The sequence below is a fragment of the Vollenhovia emeryi genome, unplaced genomic scaffold, assembly GCF_000949405.1.
Source record: "Vollenhovia emeryi isolate VEMERY1.0 unplaced genomic scaffold, V.emery_V1.0 DF939142.1, whole genome shotgun sequence".
Taxonomy (NCBI): domain Eukaryota; kingdom Metazoa; phylum Arthropoda; class Insecta; order Hymenoptera; family Formicidae; genus Vollenhovia; species Vollenhovia emeryi.
In genome coordinates this window covers 326,305-345,715 of record NW_011967224.1, presented here as the reverse complement: position 1 = coordinate 345,715, position 19,411 = coordinate 326,305, and the positions used below count along the sequence as shown (strand labels likewise).

The 19,411-nt window shown below is 44.4% G+C and overlaps 1 protein-coding gene across 3 annotated transcripts in view; it reads left to right on the top strand.

Moving 5' to 3' along the window:
• LOC105566722 (DNA-directed RNA polymerases I, II, and III subunit RPABC3) overlaps positions 1–19,411 on the top strand; it is a 62,094-nt gene that overhangs the window by 28,076 nt on the left and 14,607 nt on the right. For 2 of the 3 annotated variants that reach the window (XM_012020945.1, XM_012020944.1), the window contains exon 3: positions 7,311–7,491. In XM_012020945.1, coding sequence (XP_011876335.1) covers positions 7,311–7,491 — 181 coding nt within the window. Of the gene's footprint in view, positions 1–3,308; positions 3,704–7,308; positions 7,492–19,411 lie in introns of those variants that run through there. The other variant, XM_012020946.1, reaches the window with a different exon arrangement.

The following is a 19,411-nucleotide window of genomic DNA, read 5'->3' as shown; positions in this document are numbered from 1 at the left end:
CAGCTATATTGATTTGCTACATATTTCGCGGAATTAGAACTTGGACCAAGTACTAGCGTCATAGACACAAGAACAAATAACATTTTAGAAACTCATTCGCGAGCGTGCCACGCACACATCTCGTGTCGTATTTATTTTACATATTTCAAAGCAAACATAAAAATTTGTTTTTTAACAGTCCTATACCTTATTAATTATAATTTGTTTTGCTTGTACTTGTAGATATTACGCATACACTTTGAAGCAGTTTTCGTTTTCGTGCGTATATATTTTTTATATGTAACATTATATAAAAACAAGTCGACAAGTAAATAAAGGAGGCCACTCTTGACGAGCGCGAGAGTTAACAAAGCAATATATATTTTAAACTTCAAGATGTTACAGTCGAAGTACAGATCCGCGGACGCGTTTCGGCACACAGTGCTTTCATCGGCGCAAGTTAAACTTAAAATTAAAATTAAACGGTTATTCGTCTGGTACATAGTTATCAGTGATTGTAGAGTGTAGAGTAATTGAGACGGACAGGATTAGTTAGTGATAAAAATCGTAGCTGAGGTACATAGCTGCACGGAAAGAACAATGTAGCTGCTGTAGCTAAAACTTAGCAAAATAGGGACAGCTAATATTTTTAGTTGTGATAGCTCAATATTTTGCTACGACAGCAAACCGTTTGCTGTCGCACCTAATACAATAGGCACAGTAGCAAAATATTGAGCTATCACAACTAAAATATTAGCTGTCCCTATTTTGCTAAGTTTTAGCTACAGCAGCTACATTGTTTTTTCCGTGTGGGCGTAACGGTTGTGGTCAATACTTAAAAATAATTCACAATGCAATAGAAAAGTTATAGAGTCCTCTATTACGAGATAGACCTCTGATAGCTGATGCCGCATTCGACGGGAACGAGTATAGAGAAGTTGTACGAAGAGGCAAAAGGGAATGAAGGGAGTAAGAAGAGGATAATGAAGACAGAGGAGTAGGGGAGTAGGAGAGGAATAGGGCAGGTGAAGTTGAATAGGGTGAGAGTGAGTTCAAATAGTGCGATTGAGAAAGAAGGACAGGGGCGTAGAAGTTAGGGATAGAATGCGTTGCAGGAATAGAGCAACAAATAAGAGTGCGTGTGAGGTAAGGCCATAATTGTAAACCAAGCCCCACTTTTTGCCGTGTAAGCTGAAGTGTAACAAAGATTGATTGATTGAGATGGACTTCTAATACGAGATAGCAGGTTTTCAACGTCGACATTCAATCGCAACTCTTTCTTCGCGACGGTCACACGGTCTACAATGCACTTTCCATTAAACAGACCTCACTCCAAGGGCAATAAATTCACGATGGAACCAGCGCACGTTGTCTGTTAATTTAGCGGAAATCTCGGTATCTCATAATAGACCACTTGCCCCTATCAATTAAATGCCTTCGTGAAATTGTAACCTTTCAATATTTTTCTCTCGTCTGCGAGAAGTAACTCGGGAGGCTACGATTTTAATTCCTAAATCGATATTTCGCGAGTTTCCCGTTTTTGCCCTACGATATTTGCGACGTGACAAATGACGGTGATAGCACGTTATCTCTCAATTCGTTCCTGCGCTAATCCTGCTACGTGTCTAGAAACGGTTCACCCCCTAACGCCTTTTTTTCCAAACCCGCCATCTTTTCGCGATCGCTCGTCCGGTTATATCGCGGGTGATCCGATGACGTGCGATTTATCGCTAAGCCTGGCCATCTTGCTCCAGCGAGCACGTTGCATCTCGCAGGAGAACAGCGCGATCGCGGCGATTAAATGCTTCCTCGTCTCTGAACTTGACCAATGGAGACTCTCGCTGACCGAGTCCGACTTCGAGGCTCGTCTTGGCTCCGCCTCTGGATTACCGATGCAGCCGCGGCGATTGGTGAAGTTGGTCCCGAACTAAGGGCTACTACGATGCCTTATCCCGATACAGTCTACCGTCTGTCGAGTCGCCGCTGCAAAGGTGCCCTCTCGAGTTCTCGGTGAAATTGGTCCGCTCCAAAGTGAAATTACATAAATTTGTAGACCGAAGGTTCATTCACAATCGCTTGGCGTGCACCCTCTCATTACTATGACACATGGCAGATTACATGTCGGTGAAAGGAAATTGCTTTAAACAAGTTTACAGTATGTCGTAACCTTACGATTAATAACTACGAGTACGCGTGCATGCAGGGCGAGTGTTGACACGAGATACGCCCGCCCGTGGTCGCGTTGTCGAAACGATCCCACTTTCGGGAAACGCGCGTACGCAACGCGCAGTGGACGGAGCCGAGCAACGAAGGAGGACAATTTGTTACGTCGTAGCAGCCTGCAGATGCCGCGCGATAAAATCCGTTACATGCTCCTAAATTGGATTGTTTACACATTAGTCCTAAATGCGCCTGACACGCATACGGTATACAGAGCGCATTCGGTATACGTAGACGAACTGGGCTAGCGTGTGTGTTGGAATACGCGTACGTGTGCGCGCGCGCGGGCGCGCGCGCGGGAAGGTTAAGTCCACACACCAAGGGCCAGGCACTAGGCAGGCGAGTCTCGCCGCTGTATTGACGCGCGGCGTTGAGGCTTGCGCGAGATGACGCAATCTCCCTCCTCCCACTATATAATATCGTCCGTTCTCCGCGGCCTCCTCGTCGCCCCGGTCGCTCCCGTCGGCCCCGTCGCCCCCTCCCCCACCCGCCCCCGCCCCTCTCGGCCCCCGGGCCACTCATTCCGCGGCTCAGCTGCGCTCCCCACTCCGGCGGTCCCTTCCGCAGGCGCAGGTCTTCCGCCGCGCGCCCCGTCCCGCGTCGGGCGCCCACAAGTTCAATGCCAAGGTCAAAGCGGCCACGACTCGCAACCGTGTCGGTCGTGAGTGCGCGCGATACTCGCTCGTTCCTCGAGGAGGAGAGGCGACGAGCCTCGCCGTCCGGTGTCCCTCTTTCCGCGTTCGCGCGCGCCTACGGGCTCTTCCTCAACGACAGCGAGAGTAAAACGCGTCGCGCGCGCTCCGCTTTCCTCGCCTCTCCTCTCTCTCTCTCGCCGCTCCTCTCGCTCCGGCGCGACGTGGCGGACGCCCCCCCGTGTGTGTTGGTTTCGCCTCCAAGTGCTCCCCGTCGACGAGCCTCGCGGGCACGAACCGACGTCCGTCCCGGCGACGAGCGAGCAGACATTTTGGATATACGCGACGCCGGAGTGTGCCGTTTCGAAGGGGAGAAAGACCGTCGTGTCTGCCTGCGCGTTTCGCGCGGATATTTTAAGCCGCGATGTCCGGACGCGACGACGACGACGACGACGACGGCGGCGGCGGCGGCGGCGGCGGCGGCGGCTTCGGCGCGGCCCCCGCTCCGCGTTTCTTTCCGCGACGGAGAAAGAAAACCGTCGACGACGCGACGGCGGACGCGTGGGCGTCGACGTCCCGACGAGGACGAGAGGAGGGACGACGTGGAGACGGAGGAGAGAATAGGTAGTGCGCGCCTGGCCGATCGAAAGCGTCGATTTTGTGATCTCTCGTGAATCTCCGCTCTCGGGACTCGGCACTCAGGCGGGGAAGGTCGGCAAGGTCGCGCGCGCGCGCGCGCGCCGCGCACGGATGGATTCGTCCCGCGGAGGTAGTAGCACGCTACGCCGCCCCGAGATTCGCGTCACGGGCCAAGATGGCGGCGGATTTCGGACAGGATCCGGACGGACGCTGCGCCGCGCCGCGCCGCGCCGCGCCGAGGTAAGCCGCATCGTTTGTGTGTTGGATCCCTCCAGCGCGCATATACATATATCGCCGTCGACCGCGCGCTGTCACGCGTTATCGATTTCGTGGGAGGCCTCTCCTCCCTACGCGAGAATCGCCGCGGCTCTCCCAAGGTCATCGTCGTGAGCCGCGCGCGCGCCAGCGCGCCCCCTCGGAGCTCGTCCTCTCTTTCCGGTTCCGCGTGAGCCGATCCTTAATTGCTCCAATTAGTCGCCGCGATACTCGAACGTAATTGATATTGCGCGCCGTCGCGTAAAGCGGCGCTAATTATCGCGTCTCTTTCTCGCTCCTCGCAGTATCGACGCTGCAATTTGCCGCGCGATCGGCACTTCCGTTTAGATTTCCGCGTTAGAGCCGTCCGCGATCGTCCCGGACTCGCCTTTCGTTTCTCGCGGCAAGTGTGCGGGGCCGCGCGCGTCCACGCGTCGCCGGATAAAAGTCCCGCGACGGACCGACGTCCGTCCGTCCGGCATATATGGCGTTTCGGTTGAACGAGGGTTAATTTAAGCGCGAGAGGTATTACCGCGCCACCGCGACATCACTCGACCGGATGACGTATAGTAGCCGCCGCTGTTACGGTGTGGCACCATTATGACGTAAGCTTGACTCACGTACCTACTCTGCGCGGAGAGCGGTGAGATCAATTTGACCGGTTTTCCCGGACTCGTTCCCGCTGCGACGCGATAACCACAGTGGCCAAATTAGCCTCTTATCTATTACGCGCGCAAGAAAGCGTTCCCGATACGCCGCCGACGGATTAAGAGGAAGCAAGTGCGTGAGCGCGGCGGCGAACTGTTAATATTGGCCATCAAAATGGCGTAGAACTCGTCGGGCAACGGGAATATGTAATGTCGCGCGAGAAGCCGCGGCTGATCGGCCGTTGAAAATTTTCCGTTCTTTGTTACAAATGTTTAGGCTTCATGTTTGCCGAACAGAGGCGGCGGCGACGGCGGCGGCGGCGGCAGCGCAGTGGCGGCGTCGCCACCGCCGCCACCGCCACCACCACCGGCGACTACGACGACGATGTAGTATCGATTAAAGCTCGCGCTATACCTGCCGTTGCGTGTGCTTAACCTTGACCTTGCGTCCCGGGCTTTCTTACGTATCGCCCCGGCCCAGGACGTCGTGTGGAAACGGAGGGCTTTTTCGCACTAACCAATTGTACTCAAGGCAGTTGCCTCGCGACAGTAATGCTCGAAGGTTTCTTCCAAACGGAAACGAGCACTCGATTTACAATGATATATCGTGACGCGCTAATACACACGATTAATACACAATATAAAATATATTCGGAAGATTGTAGTTTGTGGCGCCGTTGCCACATCTCTTGCACCGCACTCGTGTCTGCTGCACAATTGTTCCCATTTTTCAGTTTTAACTGTTTATATCATTGAAACGGGACGGTCAGTAATTTTGATTCCTTTTACAAGCTAGTCGTTCTATTTTGCTCTATAACATATTTGTTTCTCGTACGAATCGCAACTCATCGTGTTAAGCTTAAAAAAACTTAAGCGTGCCATCATTTGCGTTTGCAAACGCAAATATTAATATTTTAACACATAATAATATGTGTGAATAATATTGCAACGAATTATATTGTTGCGTGTAAAAATACTTTCAACGTGTTTTACACGTAATATGTCGTGTAACATAGCAAGCTTAAAAAATTTTTTTTAGAACTTTGAGACGGTCAATTTTAATTTAATTAGTCGTCTTTTGCACGTATTGATGTGAGGAAACCGTAAAAATTTGAAACAATTCTCACATAAATGATTTTCCGAAATAGCTACCTTAAAATCTCCCGTATTCACTTTGACATGTAGGTTGCGTCACGGCGATAATCTCAGAAATCTCTTTGGGATCTTTCGTTGCTTAGGACCAGCCCGTGTATTCGATTGCGATAACGAAATTTAACTGGGGACTCGTGGCTCGATTTGAGATCGCGCGCTGCCAGTTGTTTCATTCGTAACATCTTATCGAGCTATACCGAGACTCGACTTATACCGAAACGTAAAGTTTTGTTTACGAGCTTGTACATTGTGAATTGAACGCGTAAAATGGATCCACGTTTATTTTCAGCGCGGCTTCTTTCAGTCTTCTTTCTCCTCGCTTGTTCCAACTTGGAGTACTATTACGATGACCTTTCCTAACAGCTTTCTCTATTTCTCTCCCTAGTCTTTTGTACCACTTGTTACATCACCTCTTTCGACCTTACGCCTCGCTTCTTCCTTCGTTACTATCGATTTTATGATCGCGATCTCGCGAAGCTCTTAATTTTTAACGACTAATTTAGTTTTGCACGAGCGAGAAATAGATACTGCTCCGGTAAATATCACAGGCACATCTGACGGGCGGGCATTGAAAATTGCGACGCGTAATTTTATTGATCTCTCAAGCCGAGAGATCTAAATCCTGTTAAATTAACTTAATTTAACGATAGTGATGTGATTTAAACTGGCAATCTTGTTTTCTACGTAATACTCACGATTAGCAATATTTGTGCCGATGGCGCGAGTAAAGTTTCGTCACTTGAAACTAATTAGTTTAATCGTGGAAATCTTTGCAGTTCCAGTTTAGTAAAGGTTAAAGTTACCATCGTATTAATATTGTATAAAATAATAAACATTTAAGTTTTGAGATCCGCCGATTTTATCTCGATACCAGACGAGTAGTATCGAGCGAACGTACACACGACAATAATCTTGCACGCGTAGATTTAATTAAGCGCGGGGATAAAAATACATGGGCGAATAATCCAAGTTTTTATGAATTAGCGCACTTGTCACTTTTCTCACTTTTTGCGCAATTTTGCAAAATTTGACATTTACTTCTCTCCGCAAACTGCACCTAACGGCTTGTTCAACCAAGTGCACTTTGCGTGGCAAGATGCAAAGTGCATCTCGCGAGCCGCGCATCCGTCGAAATATCGTATGTACGGTGGAAAGGGTGGATCCGTCAGTTTATACAATCTAGCCAGCACCCGCCAACGAGCGGATGGAACGTGACTGATGCAATCATGTGGCGATGTGTTTTCGATGCATTCGCGCGAACGCTATTATTGGACTCGTTTATATTCCGTCATTGCATGGCGCTTTTTTTTTCGCATCCGAGAAACATCGAGATCATCCTGCGTTGAAGCGTAGGCATCCGATATTACTGCGCAGACGGCAGAAAATATGCCATTACCGAGTCGTTGAGGTAACGAACTGCTATATTTTTCCCATCGAGAGCCTCGTGCATTTAATTTTATTCGACACTTACTTTCTTTCCTTTGCGGATTTAATATACGTGACACGTTCAAGAAACAAAAATTCCGTTTACCTGTTTGCGTCATTGCCACGATGAATAAAATACTGTCTATTGTTTCCAGCGAATTACGTTCGCGCCAATAAGTATTTATTAGTCAATTTTGTGACAACCTCACTGAAAAGTAGTATGCGAAACTTGTGAGCGATGAAAGAAATTATTTTGCCCGTGACTAAAATATTTATTTTTTTCTGTAGCGATGTACGGAACAAAGATTAGTTAACGAGCGGAAACTTTTATATGTGTAACGAAACGCCGTTGTGTGTTCAGGAGATAAATTCCGCCTTGTACTGGCGACGACGTTACGCGAGGACGGGTATCCAGACGGTAACGAGTGGAGCCCTATGGAACAGGAGGGCGGTTCCAGAGCAGACAGCTTTGAATACGTCATGTCCGGCAAGGTGTATCGAATCGAAGGCGACGAAGCCAACAACGAGCCCAGCAGCAGACTGTAAGTATCTGTTCTGTCCTAGTGAGCGTTCTTACGTAAGTTCGGTCTGAGATATTAGCCTTTTCATCTCTTGGAAAAATTTAATTTATTGTATTCCGCGAGACCGACCAGTGGCACGAAGAGGAAAAATAATTCATACATTTGTGGCGAAGACAGGAGAATTAAGTGAGATCAAATGGCAAATCTCCCAGGCTGATCTTACTAATGAAATATACCCGACAGTTAGGGGGAGTAGGCTTGCCTAGAAACTTTGAAAGACAAATCAATTTCTGGGTTTTGGCGTTTTCGTAAAACACCTTGGACGTATTTCCTGAAAGTCCCAAGTCAATCCGGGCGAAATTGACAAAGTTATAAAGAGTGCAAATTATGCTCTTTGAAGCGCGCTTTGCATTACTCGGAGCAGGCACGGTACGATAATCCCCTTGGAGAGCTCTTTTGTACTAGTGAATACAGGCTAGAGACGGATGACATGGTCCAAGTTGAAACATAATTTTTCTTACTTATGTGTAAGCCACATGCAGAACTTTAAATGCATTTTTCTCAGAATCGCATTACTGTAGCCAAAACTACTCGATCGATTTAATTCAAGTTGCTAAATTCATTCAAGTGCAGGCTTATTTTGGACATGAGAATTTAGGAGCCTATACAGGATTTTTTCCTTTTTACTTTTACTTACTTTTTTACGTACAAAGTATAAGCGATTTGTTGGCCGACGACCGATATTTCAATTGTCATTTTGCTGCAGATCAACTTGTTCGAAAATTTGCTATGTTAACTCCCGAGTAATTTAATGTATTAACTAAGAATTCCCGGATTTTTTTTTCATTTCGAATAATCCAGTTACAGTCCGAGCTACAGTCGTTTCCGCGCGTATACTTGCTCTAGTTTTCGGTTGAGAAAACTACTGTAACTCGTTCGATATGCAGTCTTTATAACTGAATGTTATTTGTCAATAAAAGTCTGATGATTTTGTTGAAAAACCTCCTAGGAAGGCCTACTCCCTTGAGATTCGTTTGCACCTTACGATTTTAGCTTGAAGTCTCGTATCGTTGTTTACAAAGCCTATGATATGCAGTGATGTATTCTCAAACGAGAATAGATAAACGAAGCAACCTGCAGCTTGACTTTTAGACACAAGTTTTTGTAGATAAGTCGTAAATAACATTGTCGTTATTAATTTTTTCTTATTAGATCGTCAACTTGAGAGTAATTTTTCATTTGTACATATTTAAAGATAGAGATTCGTACACGCTTTCGTTACGCATTAAAATGCTTAAAAAAATCCTGCAGTGCAAACGAATCACTCGTCATTTTCTACAATATCCGAGCAGAATTCCACACGAGATGTCGTTGCATGTAATATCCTTGTGCCACTTGTTACAAAAGAAGGGATTTATTGTGTTGTTGCTTATGCACATTGTACGTTAATATTTGATTCTGCTCGGTTACACCGTACGCTGGCCCAGTATATCGGGTATACGCACGGACGCACGTCATGACGCGTGACGACGTTCGAACGACGCAACGTCGATGTGCGACAAACTTTCTGCTGTGCGATCTCTTATTGGCTCGTTTCCAAGCGCTCTCAATGAAGCCGCGTGAGCACCCGAAAACGACTTTCTACGCCGCTTCTAGAGAAATTGGCTCTCTGTTGTCGTCTGTTATCGCTCTAAACAAGATCTCTCGACCGGGTCGAGAAGCGGTCCAACGTCGTTTACGCGATGAGAATTCTTATGTACTCAGCGGACGGCGGAGAAGTAAAAGAACATCATAAGCGACACGAATAGTCGCAGATAATATTAATGAGTAAAAGGGGCTAAGAGCCTTGACCAGGTGTTAGTGTCAAAAAGGTGAAACTTTAGTTTATTAAAACATAAAAATTACAGACGTTTCGGTCTTTCTTTAGACCATCCTCAGTGTATAAATAGAAAAGAAGTTAGTTGCAGATAATTTTTTAATTGATTAACACTATGATTGACATTTTTCAAATAGATATCGTCGAATAAGTTTCAATATAAATCACAAATAGATTTAATATCGCCAGTAGTATAAAACCAATTGATATGCAGTTTTTCAAAAAACGACCTACACTGGCCAATGTTTTTATTTAAAAAAAAACGAACGACGTTTCGGTCCCGGATTTGGACCCTTTTCAAGTGATCCGCAAACGTACATAACTTAGCACTAAATATTTTTTCAAATATTTAAAATACTTTTTTTCTATAAAGTCACACACGAAGAAATATCACACGGACAACGTAGCAATTGAATGACAGTAAAGTTAAGGCTGTGTGTGAATTACGTGATACGCAATTGCCCAAACCTTGGCACGATTGGTTGAGCACGCCGAAATAGTGCGTCATCGGGTGGGCCATTTTTAGCCTCGTCATTCATGAACTATGGACTCGCTATTTTTTTCAAACGCAGTTTTGTTAACTATCGCTACACCTCTGTTGCTAACAAACGAGTGTGACAGGTAGACGTAAGTTCGTAATAATTATAACAAGCATAAATTACTATAAACAGGTACACAATATTAAGTTATCAGATATCATAAAAAAAACCAGTCATATTAGAAGCGATACTCGTGAGTTCTTATATTCGTGTTAAGAATCGTTTAGAACCAAATGTTTAAAAAGCTAATTAATCTGCTGAACAAGTGTCGCGAGACAATTGTTTTGAAAATGGTAGCACAATGCGAAATTGTTTTTTCCGTCCGGACGGAAAAGCGGAGGTGTTGGGCTTTTCATTTCAATCCGTGCTAAGAATTGTTAAGAGCCAAATGTTTAAAAAGTTAATTAATCTGCTGAACAAGCGTCGCGAGACAATTGTTTTGAAAATGGTAGAATAACGCGAAGTTGTTTTCCGTCCGGGCGGAAAAGCGGAGGCTGCCCGTGAGAGTGTTGTTGGGCTTTCCATTTAAACGCGAACGAAATGCGGAATTGCGCGATAACCCCGCGATTTGACCGACTTATCGCATTGACCTTGGAACGTGGCCGACGTTGCTCGCATCGCATCGGTCGCGTCGATTTCGTCGCAGGTTGTGCCCACTACTGCGCGCAAAACGTACCGCGCTCTGCTAACGCTATTAAAGATAACACGCGCGGCGTTGTAGACGCTACGATAAGCCGAGAGAAAGAGAGAGAGAGATATATATTATGACGCGTGCTTTAAACGCGCGTTCGAATCTGCTAGGTGCTTTAAATCGACTGTGCAAGTGCGCGGAGCTATTTATCTAGTGCGACGTTATTTTATAGCGCATCTTTGCGACGCTCGCAATAATGTGCCTAGATTAACGTCTTAATTAGCTTGTTCTTCGACGTCTGGTCAGTTGAAAGGTCGTCCCACAATCGGTTACGTGTAATGTAAATTTAAGACGTTAATAAAAATTTCACGTCGATAAGTGTCAAATACAAAATTATACGTGTATCAGCTAAATTTCCTCGAGTACTTAAAAGGTACAACTGAAAGGTTCGGATTATTGGATTCTCCGATATCAGACGCGAAAGGTTGAAATGGCTATATCGATCCCTCGCTTTTATTGATATTTTTAACATTTACTATACACATATCTTCTTCAAACATAGTGGTTTCTGTGCTTCGCCAGTTTTCATGATACAGTTAATTAATATTTTTGTGTATGTTTTTAATTTCAACGCTAATAAAATTTTCAATCTCTCCCGAGCGAAGTTGAAATTACCAAAGTCAGGATACCAAAATTGCGATATGTGATTCGATAGTCAAAAGCCTCAACTCAATCTTACTGTTAGTACACGAGGGAGAATGAGATGCAATGTGCAAATGGTATTTTACATTTAGGTCGCTAATTGCGTTAAAGGATCAAGATTTATACTCAGCCGTTTACTTCCATAATTTATACATTAACTCGAGGTTGTCAAGTGGAGTACATCATGCGTAATCAGATGAGTCTGCACTACGTGTCTACAAATGAGGAGCGATAATTGTTTTTGTACGATTGTTTCTCTCGAGATCTGTTTCTCTCCGTTTTTTTTGCACCTGATCGCTCGATCGCAGGCGGAATGAACGAATGTCATTTTCCAGCGAATTTAATAGCTGTAACAAACAGTTGCGTCAATAAGCTGTAATAGATATTTAGCCGTAGTTTTCTTAATTTTTCGACGAAACGGCGAGAAAACATCGCGTCCACATGTTAACAGAATACGAGTTTATTTGCTCAATCTTTTTCTACAACAGTACCAGTAAAAGTATCTAAGACAAGAGTATAAATTAGAACTAGATTTATTTGCTCTTTCTTTATTTGCTCAATCTTTTTCTACAACAGTACCAGTAAGAGTATCTAAGACAAGAGTATAAATTAGAACTAGAGACGGGAAACTTATGGTCAACCCAACTGGCTAATTATTTAATCAGTTTCTTACACCACGTTTCGACCCTATTCTTTTGGGTCCTTTTCGAGTGATACTGCAAATCAACAACAACAACGCAGCTATGAAATAATGTAGGTTAATAAGTAAAAAGGGTTTAGTTAAAAGTTAAAAGTTAAGTGACGCACCTGAGTCAGTCATCGTCGTCAAATAAGACAGAGTCGAGTTATAAAATATATGTATATGTGCGAGCACTATGGTAGCTGGGCTCGAACTGACTTGTTAGTTATGTCCTAAGAACAATACAAGGTGATGTTGCGGACTAAACAGTTTTGATTACACAGTCATATATTACATTTAGGTTTTCGGCGTCCGTTTGTAAATTTAGTGTGTTATCGGTCTTACAAATTAGTTAAGAAATATCTCATTAGTACTACTCGTAAGAAAATAGAAGAGCAGAGCTCTTTTCGTTCATAAGAAGGTATGTACTACAGGGCGAAGGAGTGACATTTTATAATTGTCATTTCTTGGATTGTATTAGAATTAATTCCGAGTACAATTAATGTCGTGTAACCGAGGTGTAAACGCGGGAGGATATTGAGCTCGATCGATAAGGAGACGCCCGCGTAGCGCGTTTGGCAGAGACAATACGCGCGCTATGTTCCACGTTGAGACGAGCGGAGATTCGCGACAAGGAGATGCCTCGTGATGTGGCGCGACGATTACACGCCATTATCCGGTCGGTAATAGAGTGCACGTACAAGAGAGATCAACGGAACGAGCTTTCGGAGGACAGGGAGCCACTCTGCGTTCACTCGGTAGGTAATGAAGCGGGTGAACACAGCTGGTGGTATCTCAGTTTTCTGGGGGCATTGGCAACCCCGGCTGGCAAAAGTCGAAAGGTCTCGCGTGTAACCGTCGAGAGAAAAATCGCCGAAAGCGACAGACGGACCTGGACCGGAAGTCAAACGGCGACAGAGCTGCTCTCGTAGGATCGGCGACCTCTCTCGTTCTCCAAGATGTTGAGCGAACCAAGTCGATCTGTACTTGTTGAGCGTACGCGGTCCTATCCTTAGGCGTAGTTTAAAGCCCACTTCACGTTGTCTGCGTATACTTCGCGTTAGATTTTCATCTAACGTGGAATTCTATTCATAATTTTATGCGTTGTGTATCCTGACTTGAAATACTATATCTCTTGTACTACGTGGTACATAAAATTGTAGAAGGATTTTCATTCTGAACCTAATACTGAGTTATGGACAATGAAAGTTGGCTTTAGATATTTGTCGTCTAATTGAAGACGGTACAGAGTCTTGGTCCCTTTTCGAGAGATGGCGTCTCAAGTGATTCGCAGCAGATATGTTTATATGTTAAATAGCACTGGGAAGGTAATGGCGGTGGCTGTTCCGTAGTGTGGGTAGATTTTATTTGTATTGCGATTTCGATGTGCGCCAAAGGTAAGCCTCTATCGTGCCTCACGAATCTCGGGGAGACTCGAACGTTTTGCAGCTTACCATGGAGAAATTCGTACTTGGTTGCTTCGACTTTTACGAGATTAAATAATATAGCGTCGCACTGTGATTATATAGTAGAATTTTCGTTAGAACTGAATTTGTTCGTTCGTTCGTTCGTTCGTCTGCGAGGGGCGTGACAGCTGGGAAACGAATTATTGATCGGGGTAGCTCGAGACCCCGGAATGAATATAGCTAATGCCCCGGCAACGTCGGCAGCGCGCAGGTACACACGCATCCTGTCGCCACGATGCGATTCCACTCCGGAAGAAATTCGAAACTGCAAATTATAGCGACTTAATTGTTATATTTATTGTCCTTTGGGTCTTTACGTGACACGCTTGTGATACCCGTTATTACTGCATTGCTCATATTTCTCGTTCAAAGTCATTATCTTACAAGTATTAGTGTTGATGATATAATTTTCGAAATACAAATTTCAACGTGGATAAGCGGGTTTCGTCAGTTTTTTCCCCGTATCGTTTCTTTCGATTGAGATTGAGATGCGAATTCTCCTTGTTTTCGTCCCGTCGTTGTTCGGCGCTGAGTGAATTATCGAAGTGGCAGGTCCCCCGATAGGAAAACCTGTAGCGCAAATTTCTCTGATCTCATCGAGGATGCGGGCTCCGCGAGAGTCAGCTGATCAGGATTAGTGCAGGCGCGTGCGCGCGGTGCAACGCTACCCGATTGGTCGATACCTCGGCTAGGACGCGCAAGGTCGTCCGGGCTGTCAAAATCAGCTGACGCCGGAACGACCAATCAGCTGACGACCGAGCTTAGAAGAATCCCCCTCCCACCGTTAGGTTTTAGCTCTACACTGCCCGATTTTTCAACGGATTTTCCGCGATACTCGCTTGAGCGTAAACTTGGTTTGCCAATCGAACGATGGAGACATTCTCGGGCGAGACCATGTCGTTTGCAGAGAGTTCTCGCTGCGAGAGAATCTCACAACGTGTACTACAAACAATCGAACGTGAAATACAGCATTAGACATTTTTTATTTCGGGAATTCGTCGAGTTTGTCTCTCTTCAAATTCATTTACTGCAACATATATATTTAAAATCACTTTCCGACTATTGTATCCCTCTTGCTGACGTATGTTATTTGTCATATAGATTGAGAGAGAGAGAGAGGGGGGGGGGAATGAAATTCAATCAATCTCATCTTTCGGCACAAGTAATTTCAACTGCAGCCTCAATTTATCCGTTAAACTTGTTTTAAATGCAAAAATTCTCCGATTGTGCGTCACACACGTTAAAGTATCATGTGTCTGTAGGCGGTAAAACTGGCTATAAATTATGTGTTCATATGCGCAACATGTCTCGTGGCTTTTCTTCCTTGTGAGTCACGTCGCCCGCGGTTCCACGGTCACATGCACCTCCTAATATCGCGGGGGACAGGCCAGGACCGTGTCGGAAAGCGGCGTGCGTGTATGCGGCCGACTCGGCGGAAAATTTAACCGCCACGTCATCCGACGTTGCGCCGTAGCGAGAAAACTCGGGTGGACGGATAAAATTGTCACGGAACTGCCGTGCGGTTACGTAAAATCGTGGGGCGGAATTGCGGCATGGCTACACTTTTGGCAACTGACGTGCAAAAACCATTTCTTTCTCCTTTTCGTAGCGCGTGCGTGCGTGCGTGCGCTACATACTGTTATTGGCACAATTTCGACGGGCATTATGCGCCGAGAGTCGCATGCAAGTCTGCGATCTACTTCGGAGCGACGTCGCGACAGGTATTTTGCGCCCTTTGCGCTTCCGAGGTGACTCGTGCTAAACGCTACATTCATTTGTCCACATTCCATATTATCGTGACTCGATAGCTTTAAAAATTCAATAGTTATGTAACGTTAAAGTTTCACGATATTATTTAATGCAACGATCTAGATACCGTTTATAATCGCTTGTTAATTACCATGTCGCGATTGTTAAAACGATTGTGATATTTAGTAAGATAAGATGTTAAAGGTTAATTCTGTGTATATAATACGCTTTTGCCACCCCTGAGATTTCTCATTTTAATCTCTTTACATTAATGAGCTCGAGCGAGAAAATTGTTTCTTTTTTGTCTAAAGCAGATTGCAGGCTATATATCTCCGAGTGGCTGCGCTGACCCGTAAAACGTATTGCTGCGATAGCGCGTTCTTTGCGAACTAGCCTACTCTCTCGTAGCCTTGTACTTTAGAGGTTGTGAATATATTACACGTATATAACGAATGTGCGGGAAGAGGAAGAGAGCTATACTCATCGTCACGTAACGCCTGTATTACGCAATCGCGTCGCGCTGTTGTGTTTATCAACAGCTGATTCCATTTTCTTGGACGGTCTATTTAAAAAGTCTATTTAAAAACTTTTTCCGAATTCTTCCGGAAAGCTTTCGCTCGTGAATATATTAAAGCTCGGCCCAACACAGACCCTACCTTGTCAAACTAACGATACAGCCGAGTTGAGGTACATTGTTCAATATTAAACAGCGCATTTTCAGTCTCAGTAATTAGCAAAGTTTAGCTGTAAAATTTCAATTCTCTGTTTAGTTTCCAAGAGATCGTGAGACGATTCAATTTAGTGCGACTAACAGCGTGTCATGACGTGCTTACGGTGGGAAAAGAAAATCATCTTTGAATAATATTTAATGAAAAATTTACGTATGAATAATATTTAATAAAAAATTACGAGGCGCGCATAAAAAGTATTAGCAAGGTGTTGAACAAAGTCGCGCGGTAATGCTCGCGAGCGATACTACTTTGAGTTTGCCCAATCATGAGCGTTTAAACTGATGCCGACGTCATTCGTTGCAAAAGGGGAGTCGGCCGGAGTTACTAAATTACGGTACGTTAAAATATCTCGTGGTTGAACCGCGATATTACTTCTCTCATTCTAATAAAGCTATTCTGAAAAGTCACGATCGACTCACGGTGGCATAAATTCAACGCAGCAGCAACTCGCTTTATTGCAGTTTATTTAATTGTATTTTCGCATGCGCGTTAGGTCACAATTGTCTCATTGTTCCTAAACGCAGATGAAAATGTGTCTCGTGACAGACAAGGGGAGTTATTTACCGCGCGAATTCAACTATAAACATCAGCGATTACTCGGGAGACGAATTAACTGGAGATTCGCGATTAAGGAGCGCCCGAGCAGGTAATTTCCTTCCTCGACACCACTGTGGATGTTGTACCGAGTTGCCGCCAATACTCGCAGGCTCTCTCTCCTCTACCCGGATACGAGCCAGGCTCCCTCCGGTTCCCAGGGGTGACCCAGTTTCGTTTATCCCCTCGGAGTCAGCCCACACTTGCCTGGCGAACACCTCCCTCGTACACACCTACGCGCGTTTGCCACGAACCCATTTACAGTTTTCTCGTTTCCGATTCTGTGTTATTTCACCATTTGCACGTGTTGCCGTCGGATTCGGGGGCGTTTCGGGAATTAGTTTTCGACAACCTATTATTTCATTTGTTTGTTGTTTTATGTAGATTGCACGAGGAAAAACTTACTGACGAATTTACAAAATGATTACGCAGCATGCTCAAACTGTGTTCAAGGCAGAGGGGATTGTTGGAATATTTCTACTTGAACGAGATTATTACGGATTCAAATATGGGGTAACATTTAGAATTACATAGGAGCTTCGTTCGAAAGAAAATTTGAAAGGGCTATATCCTAAAATTTACAAAGGGGCGAGTCTAACAACTAGAATTAATCCCCCCCCCCCATTTTTATCGTTTCTCGTGTCGATGATAGGGCCTAGGACATGACAAATGCATATAGATACGTGTGTGTGCTCATAAACTAGAGATCTCTAGTTTCGACGCGCGCTCGCGTGCGCATCCTCGCCGGGATCGCTCCTGGGGAAAGGTCAGACAGTCAGAGGCTAACCTAGTGACTGGAATTAGGTCAACCCCTGACGGGGGCCGTTCTCGCGTCCCCACTTTCCCTGAACACGCGGAAGAGTCCACGTTGTTGCATTCACAGCCGGGCCAGGTTGCACGTAGTCTACTTCCGATATCGTTTGGATCGAAAGACTCGAATTCTCGGCCGATCGAAGGTCAGCAGCTGTTCTCGCTGCCTACAAGTAGTAAGTACTACTTAGGAGAAATAAAATATGTGTGTATAGATTGCGTTTATGGGCTAAATGGGACAATGTTTCCCGGCGGTGCACCGCGGGCTAGGATAGATTGCATTTTATTATGAGAAAGTCAAGTTTAATCTTTCCCTGTCTTGGAAAAAAAAATTGCCGTTGTACCAAAGCCATCAAAGTACAACGTGTGCTGCGAATTGATCAGTTCTATTTCGCGATATATATGTCGATTAACGAGCATTAATAATGAGAAAAAATGGTTATGTTCGCATAATTGATTGGATACGAAACTATCCTTACAATTAGACCTTTATCCTGAAAATTTAATGCACCCTTAATGCCGCTCAAGGTCAACGAGCGTGAGCGTACGTCTCTGTCCATTGCTCACAGAGCTGAGAGTAAAAGCTGATTCCTTTGGATCGATGCGCCATCCCGTTCCTTTCCCCGATTTTGATGTTTCTCCGCGCTTTTTCCTACGACCGTGTTTTCAAGGCGGTCGTGTTTTTCCAATCTGTTAGTTTTTATTTGTGTGTAAATGATTGCAATTCAAAATTCCAAGGCGTTGGAAAAATGTCTTGATAACTTCATATGCAATTTCAGATAAGATTTTTCTATAGAATAATATTAGATTGTTGATTTTGTTGTTCCGAGTTTATCTTCGAAATTCCCTTTTACCACAATATGCTCCAGAAGCGAGATGTTTATTTGAAAGTTTTACGGATAAAAAGTAAAATATTTCGCACTTTTTAATCGAGCGAACAGATTTGACCCGACTCTCGTTGTCGACCGTAACTAAATTGTTCCGCCCTTCTCTGCACGCATACTTTTTAGAAAAGTTGTGGGGAGAAGAGGGATGGCTTATACGTCATGTGTCAAGTGGATTGTCGGTGAAATATCATTCTTCGCGCAATTAAGAGGAATTATAGGGGGCACGAGCTCCCGGTGCCTCTCCATCGTACAAGAGGTAGCCTCATTCACGGAAGCCTCTACGAAGCTCGTTGAATTTGTCGACCACATAATGTTTCACGAGGGTTTTATACTCGGAAAACGTTTCCACGTTCCAAATATCTTTGTGATTTCTAAATTTTTCACCACCATTACCGCCGCCTATCAATGTTAAACATTTATCTTTTTATGCCATGATTTCGATTGGTTGTCTCCGCATGTTTTACACCGTGAGAGTAACACAAGAAGGAGAGAGATAGCAGAAATGGTTTTTACAGAAAAGACTAACGATACAATCAATTTACAAAAAGACACGGGAAATCTTTACGCTATTTATGATCGCATTGTTGACCTAACTTCTTTCGACTTATTCTTTCGACTTTTACTCGTTTTTAACTGTACTCTCGACCTAATATTTAGTCAGTCATGCTCCGTCATCTCTCTAGCAATGTTCTCGGTTAGCAAACTTCGACACGAAATTTTTACAGCATGTAAGTCGCCCATCTAGTACCATCTAGGAAATTGCTGCATCTTTCTCTCTAACACTCTCATTTTTAGTATGTGAATATAACGACAATCTTTTCTACATCACCAAAGTACACGCGAATCCATGTACATGACTTTCTCAGGTAATACCTCTGACAATTCTAGTTTGTGCAACTGTTAACTTAATATCTCGGACTTGGTTATACACTTTACTTGTGTAATAATTTGTAAATCGTTTATTTCGTATAGTCAGATCGCGTGAAAAGGACCAAAACCCGTGGTCGAAACGTAGCGATTCTTAAACATAAAAATTGCCAGATCAACCAAATTTGATGTTATTTATTGTTTCTCTCGAAATTCCTTGCAAATACATCTTGGTTAACAAATTTTAAATAGCGTATAAATTCTCGATCACTAGCGCCAACGACGCTTGAGACCCCCGCATTGACTGTCGATACTCTCGTTCATATTTCATAAAGTAATAGTTTCGTAATATCTGACCATTACATCAGCTCAACTATAGCCGTTATGAATTACGAGGGTAAATTTAAGGT